The following is a 12161-nucleotide window of genomic DNA, read 5'->3' as shown; positions in this document are numbered from 1 at the left end:
CTCTCCAAAACAAAACTTAAAAGCTTTTTACCAGCTGAAACAACCAGAGACTGCATGAAAACAGGAGCAATACCAGAAAACTGCTGCAAGAAATCATGTGGGAGACCAGTTGAAATAAATCCTAAACAGTCTTGTCCTCTCTGTTTGCACCATACGGTCCTACAGAATCTGCTCTGTGTGCCGCATTAACAACAAGTAACTCTTGCCTAAGAATTTCCCTGTTACTATTAAAATGTTCACGCAATCAGAAGAAGATCTTGCGATTCATTTTGTTAAAATTGAGTGAAGTCACTCTGTAGTTGTTCAAACGTGAGATGGGTGAGAGAAACAGTCAGATATTTTGCTTTGCTTGAATCAATCAATTGTTTAATAACAGACTTTAAACAAACATAACATAAATCAACAGTTATATTAAGTCCATAAGAAAACAAGCACTCATCTAGTGATTGTCAGTGTGGTAAATTGAGTTGATTTACATACCGCTTTTATGCCTACACTGAAGTAGTCCCAAAGTGCTTTACAATATTAATTAATTTACCCATTCACACACCAATGGGACTGAGCTGCCATGCAAGGTGCTGGTTAACCACTGGGAGCAACTAGGATTCAGTGTCTTACTGAAGGACACTTTCAATACGTATAGACTGGGATCGAACCTCCAACCTCTCGATCAGAAGACGACCCCTCTACCACCTGAGCTTACTCAAGGAGATGCAATTTATTACTTCCAAAACAAAGCATCACTCCCTGAATGAGAGGCTTACATACATTCATTAAAAAAAAAAATAAATCAACATAATAAAGTGTGTGTATGTATGTGTATTCAAATAGCTGAACTTTCCTAACCTGTATGCCGTGTACACACTTGTTCTGAAATATTCTCACTAACATCAAGGCAAAGCACAGTAATTTAGCCCAACTTTGGAGCATTAGTCATCCCCTTGCTGATAAGCTAGCGTGATATACTGGCATCTGTTTAATCCTTAGGTTTCATATGATATATGTGTCCCCTACGTTGCAATAGAACTGAGCCTACTACTCCCGCTAATAGGTGGTTTAGCAATGCTACCAACAGAGGTGGTTTGTGCAGCAGTTGTGTTAACCTGCGTATATAGATTAACTGACTTGATATTTGCTAGTTAGTGTTGCTATCACAAGTAACATTTCAGCTTACTTACCATCACGTTTTCTGAGATTTGATTTGGAATTCTCAAAAGTCAAGATTTCCACCATTTAGGACTGACAAAGTAGGAAGCACATTATATGACATTTGAAAGGCAAACAGGGCCTGAATGTGGGGCCATGGGTGTGCCTGCACATTTTCTGGAGGAGACGCCTGCGTTTCTTCTTCTGCCATGTTTTTGAATTGCAGTGAGGTGAAGAGGGGCCGTGGAGAGGTGGGCCACACCTCCTTCGTGCTGTAATTGGTTAACGATGTCTATCTCAGCCAGAGCTGCTTCGGAGAAATTGTTCAGACAAATATAGGCAAAAGTAATGGAGTAAAAGTATATATAGTTTCTCACAAATTTACTCGAGTAAAAGTAAAAGTATTCCGCAATATAACTCGTAAAAGTACAATTTACCAAAAAAAATACTCAAGCACAGTAATATGAGAGAAGGCAATCCGTTCTATCAATCCGTTCCGATTGGCTGGTGAAGCATGACAGTCCGCTGGGAGACCCTCCCTCCTGCTATAAAAGGAGGACACGGACAGGTGTGCACTATTCAAAAACCTCTTCTCCTCTCAGTTATCTCGCGTGATAGTTCTGACCAGTTTAACTGTCCGCAAAAGGGATTTTCTTTCTTTCCAGTTGATGGACGCTGGCAGAACTACCACCTGCTTAAGGCCACTCCAGGTCGTGAAGGTAGCTCTTACCCTGCTCTTACCTTGCTCTGCTCAGTGAGTGCTGTCCTTCACTGCTGCAAGACACATGAAGCCTCCGAGCCTCAGCTCCGGCTGACTGCTCCTTCCAACGCTGCTGCTTCGGTGCGCACATTGGTTTCCAGTGGCCTCTCACTCCGGTGACAGCTCCATGCCGCAAGGCCGGAGCTCACAGACATCAGCACACATAGCTGTCGTCTCGACGCCTCCGGGCTCCTGCACACGTCGGTTTCCCTCCTTGGCCCTCACTGCAGTGTGCGGCAATGTTACAGCTCCATACCACGGTATCCGAGCTTCCGAACTCCAGCGACTTAACTGCCATTCAAAACATAATGCTGTCCATGATGTCTTGGACGTTCCGGCTCACGTTTTCCCGCATCCTCGCTAGCACCAGTGTTAGTCGCCACGTAGTAGCACAAGTTAATCCACCTGCTCTTCTTGTTTGCGTGAAGCGGTAATAGAGGCCGAAGCTCCTCTTACTGAGGGGACGGGATCCACTGTGGCTTGCCTCTGTCTATGTGGTGGGAGAATTTCCAACAAGGACGGGCACAAAGCCTGCTCAAACATGCCCGAATGGTGGTTGAATCCTCGGGCTCTTGTTGGCACTGTGCAGTGTTCAACACCCGGTGCCTCCACAGGAGACTGGCTTGTCTTTTGGGCAGGCCAGAACAGGGCACGGTGCTCCTGCCGTGGTGGACCGGGAAAAGGTGACTCTTCTGGATGCTTTTGCTGCTCGGAGCTCCAGCTGGGGCTCTCAGCTGAAGCTGGAGGATATCACCCCACTTGACGAGGACGTCCTCGTTATAGCCTGTGGATAGTATGAAGAGGACTCCTCCGACCGACTCCTCTTGGGTGTGGACGATGAGGACGAGCTCTTCGCCTTTGCTCCCTCTCAGGAGGACATGGAGGGCTCGACACCTGTCTCCCATCCTCCAAGCCTGGACACGATGGACATTTGTAAACGTGCTGCTACACGGTTGACATTCCTTGGCCTGCCGTTGTAACTGAAACCACCAGGTCCCGCTATGAAGAAGCTCCTTGTTTCCAGGGGCACTCCCAGGCAAATCCTACCCGTCTTCCCTGAGCTGGTCATAGAAGTATTACATCCCTGGGGTAGCCGCTGTTTCACTGAGAGGACCCCGGTGGCAGGTGCCTCCATCCTCGATTGAGAGGCCATTGGGGAGTGGGACTGCTCAGGATACCGCCGGTGGAGCCGCTTATAGTGGCGCACATCCTCCTTTGTTAGCCTGCCGTGTCTCCACGGAGACCCATGCTGCCGTCAAAATCAGACCGTCTCCAGTCAGACCTGTCCTGACCTCTCCTTCCTCACTGCCTACCAGGCAGAACTTTGTGAGGATTTCGCTCTGTCCCAGGACCCAGCAATGATGGTGGAGATTTCCACGGTCACCGATGTGTGTCTCTGTACCCATGCCTGCTCACTGCAGTCTATTCAAGTGTTGGGCAACATGGTGGTGTAGGAGCGTGCTCGCTGGTCCGACCTTGCTAAGCTGAGAAATGCAGAAAAATGCAATATCCTGGATTTTTCCATTGTTCCTGAGGTAATGTTTGACTCCGCGCTGTCTTCTATGCAGCGGTGCTGTGAAGCCAGGAAAAACGATGATGAGGCTCTGCGCCTCTGCCTTCCCAGGAAGCCCCTGCTCGCGTCTCCTCCGGCACGGCGGAGGACGGCCCCGCAGCCTGCTCCCCAGGAGCCTCTGTTTGAAGCACAGAGGCCCTCAGCTTCACCTCCACAGCCTCAGCAGGTCCGCCTGCCTGCTCCGGAAAACCTGCAAGAGGTCCTTTTGTTGATGGGCGGTTGGCCGCCGACACGGGGCTCCACTGCTCTGCAGGTGGGCCATCTTGTCACAACTGGCCCACTGCCACTAGGGGGCTCTACCGCCGTGCAGATGAGCCTTCTCAAACAGTGCCAACAGCCTCCGGCAGAGGGCGCCCTCACGCTATTTTCGGACCCTTCAGCTACATGCGGCCTGCCTCTGCAAGAGGGCACCACCGTGCTACGGATGACGCCTCTCACTGTGAGGAAGCCAGAGCGCTTGACCACTCTTTCCCTAAGGATAGACAGGTGGAGGCGCTCGCAGCTCCTCCCCTAGATCACTTTATGATTGCAAGTGGAGGGTGTTTGAGAAATGGTGTCTCCAAGAAGGCCACATTCCTTTTCAGTGCCGGGTGGGTGTGTTTTGTCATTTCTGCAAGGCCTGATTGAAACACACAAAGCCTTTTCCACTGTGAAAGTGTGAAACCGAGTTAGCACCTGCTGGTCTGCCGGTTTATGAAGGGTGCGCGCAGGCTCCTCCCCGTGTACAGACCGATGGTTCCAATATGGGATCTGGTGGTGGTTCTGGAGGAACTTAAGGGTCCCCCGTTCGAACCAATGGGTGAGACGGACCTGAAGTTTGTCTCCTTTAAAGCTGTCTTGTTGCTGGCTGTGGCTTCAGCCAAGAGGGTCAGTGGCATTCATGCACTCTCATTTCACCCTTCATGCACTCAGCTTTTCCCAGGTAATGAGGGGATCATTCTGAGGCCCAACCCGGCTTTTGTGCCTAAGGTGGTGGGCTCATGTTGTCCCATCAACCTGCTGGCCTTTTCTGCCTCACAGGGTGAGCAGTGGCCTCATTTGTTGTGCCCTGTTCTTGGAATCCACACTTATATGGGCAGGACAAGGTTCCTTAGGAGGAGCAATCAGCTGTTTGTCTCCTGGGCCAATCCCCGTAAGGGGAGGCCTGTCACTAAGCAACACCTGTCACACTGGGAGGTGGAGGCTATTGCTTTGGCTTACTCGAGTCAGGGTTTGCAGCCGCCTACTGGTCTGCGTGCACACTCGACTTGGGCTCTTGCCACATCCTGGGTTTTGTTCAGGGGAGTGTCTGTTCAGGACATCTGTGCAGCCGCAAGCTGGTCCTTGCCCTTCACGTTTGTCTGCTTTTACATGCTGGACGTATCCGCCACGTGCGTGGCACGGGTGGTTTTACTGTCCTGATGTAATCAGACTTCTGTCCTGAAGGCTGGTGCCGCACGATAAGCATGTCTACACCACGGGAGTTTCCATATCCCATAGTGAGACATCTCACAAAATATTATGAAATAGAACTTTAGGTTACTCTTGAAACCTTGGTTCTGAGTAATATGAGTGAGATGTTTCACCAGACTGCCCTTCTTTCTCGAACAAGAAGAAGAGGTTTGCTTATTTGAATGGTGTGCTTTTATAGCGGACAGTCGCGCTTCACCGGTCAATCGGGATTGGCATAGTGAAATAGAGAGCTTCTTAAGGAATGTAGACAGAGGTCATATCCCATAGTGAGACATCTCACTCATATTACTCGTAGAGCCGGGATTACGAGAGCACCTTAAGGTTTTATCTGGTCATGCGTATTCTTTTAGAATTTGGCATTTGGTTTCAAATTGTCAAACTGACTGACCATGGGGTTGGCATATCTGACTTGTCTCGTTGCTTACATATTGTTTTGTTTTGTGTGTTAGATTTGGTCCAAATCAGATATTTTGAAACTTTTGGTCCTTGTATCAGAAAGTAGGTTGACACGAGGTCTGAGCTATTTTATGTAAGGATATTTTTTATGTAAAGATATTTAGTATGGGTTCTATTCTCCCATGCGCGTAAGTCAAAAAAGCTGTGCAGGGGCACTGTTTTAGGCTGGGCGCTATTCTCCCCCTATACTTAAGTCAGTCGTTGTGCGCCTCCATTCCAGTTACTCACTCTGGGTGGAGAGGGATCTGGCCTTACGTGTATTCTCCCATCTGCTTAAGTTCTTTTCCTCTTCTGCGCTTCCAAACTTGGAATAATTGCTGCACCCCGATAAAGTGAAACATTATATTGCACTAGAAATATAGACTTAGTTACAATTGAAGGCACACGGATTCATAATATTACAGAAGAGACTCCCGGAAAGAATCTATCCCCAAAGTGACACGCTGTCACAGGGGTGGCAGGGGAAGTCACACAAGCTCGCCAAAGGACTGACCATCAGCATTACTAATATGTTCACATTTACCAGTTCTAGACAGGACAAAATTTGTTACATTTAATTATATTTTACCCCGTCATCCACTCTTTTTTCAGGGATGGGGTGAAAGCAACGTCGCTGAGCTGTTTAGCTGTGTCGAATGTGCTTGTCAGCTGCTGCTGCTGCTCGTTACAGAATTCTGACAGACGTTTAGACTGATGTCCAACTATTTTAACACTATGTACAATGTAAAGCCACATTTTGATCCACTACACGAGTAAATAACAAGTGAAACATTAATGCCAAATGATGATGATGATGACACCTAATGTGCACGGATGATGATGATGTTTATGAGGATGATGATGTGCGCTGATCATTTCTGAATGCAGGAATGTAAGGAGTTAATAAAATCAGGCTTTCCACACAAACAAACGTTAATATGAGGGGAAAAAGAGAGATTTTAACTGTGGCTCAGATAGAAATGTGTCCAATCTTCACACTGCAGTAATCTGATCAAATCAACCTTTTACAGTGTTTATCAACAAAGGCGTTTCAAATTAAAAGTGTACTTAATAATTTCCACGGATTTCAATTGACATTTACAAGTGTTGGGAAAACTCCATGTTCTGTGATTTCTAGACAGCCCCAAAAATAATGACATCATGCCCAGTCCGCCTCCTTTGCTTCAGACCGCCTTCATTCACAGACTACGCGGTTTTGCTCTACTTACGCGTGGTGGGTGTGTCAGGAGCCTGGACCAGAGAATACGCGTAGGAAAGAAGCACTTCACCCCCAACTGTTTCCATAACTCGTTTCGAGACATCCCGTGGAAGAGAGAGGCGGGGGGAGGGGAATACTGGGTCTTAAACTTCCCCTTTTGCTCCTGTGGTATTAACCTGGCTCATCAGTGGGTGCAATTCGGTCATTGAATATCACCTGTACATGGTTTCTAATCAATGTCTTATCCTTGCAGCTATGGTGTTACTCAAACGATCCAGGGCTCCTGTTTTCAAGGTGGATCGGCCTTTCCTGTTTTTACTCCGACACACTAAGTCAGGTAAATCCGTTAAATTCTTTAAATTAGTGCTTCTGTAATTCTAACAGTTAACTCTGATTTAATCAAAATGTATTAATCAAAATGTGCTTAAGTAATGTCGAGATGCATGTTTCAAGGAGACTTCTATTTAATAACTGCTTGTGTAATAATATGCAATTTTGCAATACCCCTACACAGAATAAACTATTGTTACTTTATGTAATATGCCATCAGAAAGGGCATTATAATCAGAGGTGCACATAACTCGTGCGCAGGTACACATGCGTGACAAAAATCAAGAATGGGTATGACACTGTTACTTCTACTCACTATCACTCCAATGCGTAATTGACCGAACATCTCATAAGCTTAATTTCTTGTTAACTACTGTAGAAGATGTAAAAAAATACATTGAGCAGCTTTTTGGGGATCTTTCCACCTACAAAAAAATGCCAACTGAAGCCAGAGCTCCAAGATATGCAATGGCTTGAAGTGAACAATGAGCACACTGAGATGTGGTGCAAGATTTGCCTTTTACATCCACATCTAGCACACATAACAGGTGCATTTTAAAATGGCTTCAAGAATTTCAACCATCATTTGACAAACATGAAAATAGCAAGTAGCACACAAATGTGGCGCAATAAACAAAGTTGGCCAAGAATGGTAAATGGTAAATGGACTTGATTTTATATAGCGCTTTATCACCACACTGAAGCAGTCTCAAAGCGCTTTACATATTAGCTCATTCACCCAATCACTCTCACATTCACACACCAGTGGGACAGGACTGCCATGCAAGGCGCTAGTCGACCACTGGGAGCAACTTAGGGTTCAGTGTCTTGCCCAAGGACACTTCGACACATAGTCAGGTACTGGGATCGAACCCCCAACCTCTCGATCAGAAGACGACCCACTACCACCTGAGCCACGGTCGCGAAGAAATGTCCAGTCGCCCACAAGACAAGCTGAAAGAAGAACCGCAGCAAGCTATGTTTTTTTTTTCTCCTCACCTTCCATAAAGCTAAAAATGCATTTCTGAGGATGTTCTTGGTCTGCTTTTTGGATCAGAGGACATCACAAAAACTGAGCAGGGAATCATTGTCTGTGTCTCACAATGGAAAGTTTACATCAGACTTTCTTGGACTGATTGAATTGGAATTGGGTGCTGACTGAACTGCGCAGGACATAACAGGCTCAGATGACTGGAAAACAAAGTTCTGTGTGCACAGCTGTGAATGCTGGTATGTGCAACGGCGTTGTACCAAAACTCTGGCAAATTTCTGCGGTTGGAGACTCCCTTTCATACATTCTGTGCATCACAAATACACTGGAGAATTGTGAAAAATCAGCTTTTCGCAACACTCCTTCTTCTGAGACATTTAATCATTGTATGGTCAAGTTGCTGCATTTTTATTTATAAAAAGGTGAATTGCATTGCTGCATTGAAAAAGCTGTGTGAAAAAAATGGGATTTCCTTTGTGATACTGGGTAAGTAAAAATAACAAGACTTCTGCCTGCCATTAAAATACAACTGGGTACAAGTAATAACAGTGACTTACAGCATTTCTGCACAGACCATTTTCAGTGCTTTCTCAGTGTTCTGAAGATTTTAGAAGAAAATGCATACCATTGGAGAATGTATGGATGAAGTTATGGTGGCCACTGGACAAGTCACTCTTTTGAAATCAGGTATGACTTCCTCAAGTGATCAATAGTATTTGATCATTCAAGATAGCCTTAGGAAATGCAAGACCTTCACAATTTTGGAAATACAACAGTTTTCCAAGAAATTTGAGGCCACCTTGCAACTTGACAAAGACATCACTGTGACTGAATGGATGTGCTTAAAGCATGCAGGAAATTGCTTGGGAGCCTCTTCTGTGTAACCAAACGCTTACTCCAGCATTACTGCCTCTAAGCAGTGCAGCTTGTGAGAGGGGATTCTAGCATCTCAACATAATAAAAACCAGCCTTTTACATACTTGTCTCTCAGGGTTAAAGCACATTCACCCATCAAAACACACCACAGAGACATTTGACCCAAAGCAAGCTGTTGACCTGTGAATGGAGGCAGTTAACCGGAAGCTCAATCAAAGACAGGGAGGTGCATCTTCATCATCAAGCCTGCAGAAAGCATGAGGACAGTGGGGCCAACACTGACGAGGACAATTAAGTGCACTTATTAAGATAACGCTACATATTTAGTCAGTACCAAACACAATCTCCTGGTACTCACCTGAGTAACAACCCAGTTTCACAGCAAAATGTGTAATGCGACATTTGTCCACAAGCAATATTGTAACAATTTTTAAGTATGAGGCTCTTAAAACATAAGATGCTTACAATTTCTGCCCAGTCTTTTCAACAGGCTGACGTCAGGTCACGTGACTGCTGACTCCATCCCCTGCCTGCAATAAAAAACATGGCGGACATCTTGCATATTTTAGCGGAAAATTGCCTTATTTCAAGACAGATTGTGGCTTTAGAATTGTTTTGATAACATTTACAGCAACAAACCTACCTTTAACTTTCATGCTATTGAATCAGTTTATGTAAATGTAGTTTTTTCCTGAAGATGGACAATCTTCTGTGGTTGCTTTGTCAACCTATGGAAGCCAAAAAATGACAAACCAAAAGCAGATTAACATCCATTCACGGATGTTGCAATTCTTTTCTTGCTTTACTTTTTCTTTATTATCAATATTTTGATTTATATTCCTTCCCATTTAAATGTGTTCCTATACCATGTTTCTACTACTTTGTCGGTCAAAGCGTAGAAATACTACATGTCATTTGCCCATTGTTTTCTATGGGGCATACGTCCGGTCACGTGACCACCTGTCAGCTCAGTTTGAGAAAGGGAAAACATGGTACTATATGATAAAAGAGCTTTTGGCTTTAGCATTGTTTTGACGACATTTCTAGAGAGAAATGTACCCTTAACTTTCTTATTATCCATTTGGTTTATGTATAGGATCCGTAGTTTTTTTGTTTTGAGGTACATTTATCATGCTTTATCCTGTTGCATGGTGTTGCTAGGATGCTTAGAATGTACCGAAAGTGATATTGAATTAGGTGTTTACTAATTCAGTGAATTATTTATTTTTTAGCCATTTGAGGCCTCGTGGTACATGAAGCATGTTGTCCTTTTGACCCTGTTGCTCTTTTGCTCTCATAAGGCCTCTACAGGAGATACAGACCTGAAACTTGATCTATGAGATGTCTGAGAATCATGTTATCATATAATGGTGGTCTCATTTCACAAAAACAAGAAAAGCAAAAGACTAAATGGTTTCACAGGTAATATCACAAAATGAACAGTTAATCAAATCAATATTAAACATTTGATGTGAGGAATCATCACACAGGTAGATATTATTTAAAGGTCTAGTTTTATGCAATTGTTCACCCATCTCCATTTGTTCTCAGAACCCCTACAACATAGTATTTGAGGTTTTTTTTGTTTTTTTCCCAATCTCATCTGTTTTCTGGAGCTTTAGCCCTCTGAAAAGTCACTTTCAGACCGCTTCTAAAAACAGGCTGTTTTGGGGCCTTCATGCATATGCAGGAGTGGGCCACGCCACAGCTGGTCTCCATAGCGAGTTTCTTTTGCTATCCACACACTGTTGTTATTGTTTTCAGCCAAAAAATTGCACATTAGAGAAAAACACATGGCTATTTAAGCAGCTATTGTGATTGTGAGTCCGACAAACGCTGCTTCAGGGTTTGTGTGCGGCAGCAGCAGCAGAGTCTGTTTGCTGAGTGTTAAGCTGTGTTTCGTGTATGTAGCTTTACATACAGTATATGACAATATATAACAAATATTCTATATTAAACCGCAGTTTGTTTTACCTGTGAGGTAGTTTGAGAGGGAGAAGCTCACATTCTTTTAGGCTTTCCTATTTTTTTATTTGTTTTTCTATTTCTATTAATTTATACTATTATTATTGACTTTATTTATTCTTTAGGTGCTTAATGGGGAACTTGGGGACGTTTTTTCATCAAGTTGATGCACATGATGACAAATAAAAAGCCTTAATTTTTTAACAGAAATAGGCAAAATAGCTTTTAAAATATAGTTTGTTTTAAAAAGAAAAAAAATCTTGTTTAATGCTTGTCTAATATTTTTTTCTGACTTTATTAATCTAAAAACAGTCATTGTTTTTAAGTGAAGGCACAACATGTTTTTTTTCAAGAAAAAACACTTTATTTACATTTCATTCATACGTTTCATCACTACAAGGTTTTAAAATACACTTTAGTCTTGAGGTGTGGAAATATATAAAAAACAAAATTTTTTTTTTTTTTTTCACCTTGTCTGCACATGCTGTTGAAGGTTAACACTACAAGAAGTGCAATCTTTTAACAGCAATGCATATTTTATTATTGCAATTAAATAAATGAATTTATTTCATTGCATAATTGTGACCATCACCAGCCCTCCCTAGGGAAGGTTAAATACTTTATTAAAGGGAGGATGTAAAAAAGAGAGGGCAGTGTTACACCAGGGTGAGGGGAGTGGGGGGGGGGGGGGGTTAACAGGGAGGAGGGATACAAGATAGGAAAACGAATGGGTGGGGAATAGTCAATAAGTTTCAAGTGATGCGATGTGAAATTGTGGTTGTGTATATTGTGCTTATTGTTGTGTTATCAAGCCAGTTTGGTGACCAGTGTTCGGCTTAGGAATAATGGTGGTGGCTGTGAGCAGAGGAGGAAGTGAGTGGAAATTCCATAAAACAGGTATTTGGGAACAACGTGTCTATGTGTAGCAATGCTGGAGGACAACGCCACCTGGGGGCCTGCACCCCCGGGATATAACCCTTGACAAAATAGGCACAAGGTTCAGAATAAAACCCACAGGCAGAGAACGTGGTTCCACTCAATTAAAACTACTTTATTAACAATAATGAATAAAAACAAACTAAACACAGGGAACCAGATGGTACGAGGACCTGCAAAGAAAAAGAAAGAGACAGGGCTGGGGCTTACCACGACAGCGGTAACAAAAGGGGAGGATCCAAACTCAACAACACCCGTGAGACAGCAACCAGACAAAGTGAAACACACGGAACCACCACCACGGAACCGCTGTCGCCTACAGGCTCCCAGCACCTGGCAAACAAAAAGAAAACACCATCAAAAATACAGAAATGGCAGCCCTCATACCATCAAAAAAAACACAAATGAGTACAATCCAAAATAAACCATAAAACAACACAAATGGAAAATACAAATAAACAAATATGTCAAAAACTCA

At 43.8% G+C, this 12161-nt stretch overlaps 1 protein-coding gene across 1 annotated transcript in view; it reads left to right on the top strand.

Annotated features, from left to right (window-relative positions):
• Positions 1–11729, top strand: part of serpine3 (serpin peptidase inhibitor, clade E (nexin, plasminogen activator inhibitor type 1), member 3) — a 71481-nt gene extending 59752 nt beyond the window's left edge. Inside the window, exons 8-9 of the mRNA XM_028437073.1 lie at positions 6839–6922; positions 11674–11729. Of these exons, the coding sequence (XP_028292874.1) occupies positions 6839–6922; positions 11674–11729 (140 nt within the window). The remainder of the gene's footprint in view (positions 1–6838; positions 6923–11673) is intronic.
• Positions 11730–12161: the final 432 nt, after the last annotated feature.

The sequence above is a fragment of the Gouania willdenowi genome, chromosome 21, assembly GCF_900634775.1.
Source record: "Gouania willdenowi chromosome 21, fGouWil2.1, whole genome shotgun sequence".
NCBI lineage: Eukaryota > Metazoa > Chordata > Actinopteri > Blenniiformes > Gobiesocidae > Gouania > Gouania willdenowi.
The sequence above is the reverse complement of the archived record's forward strand: the minus strand, read 5'-3'. Positions and strand labels throughout refer to the sequence as shown.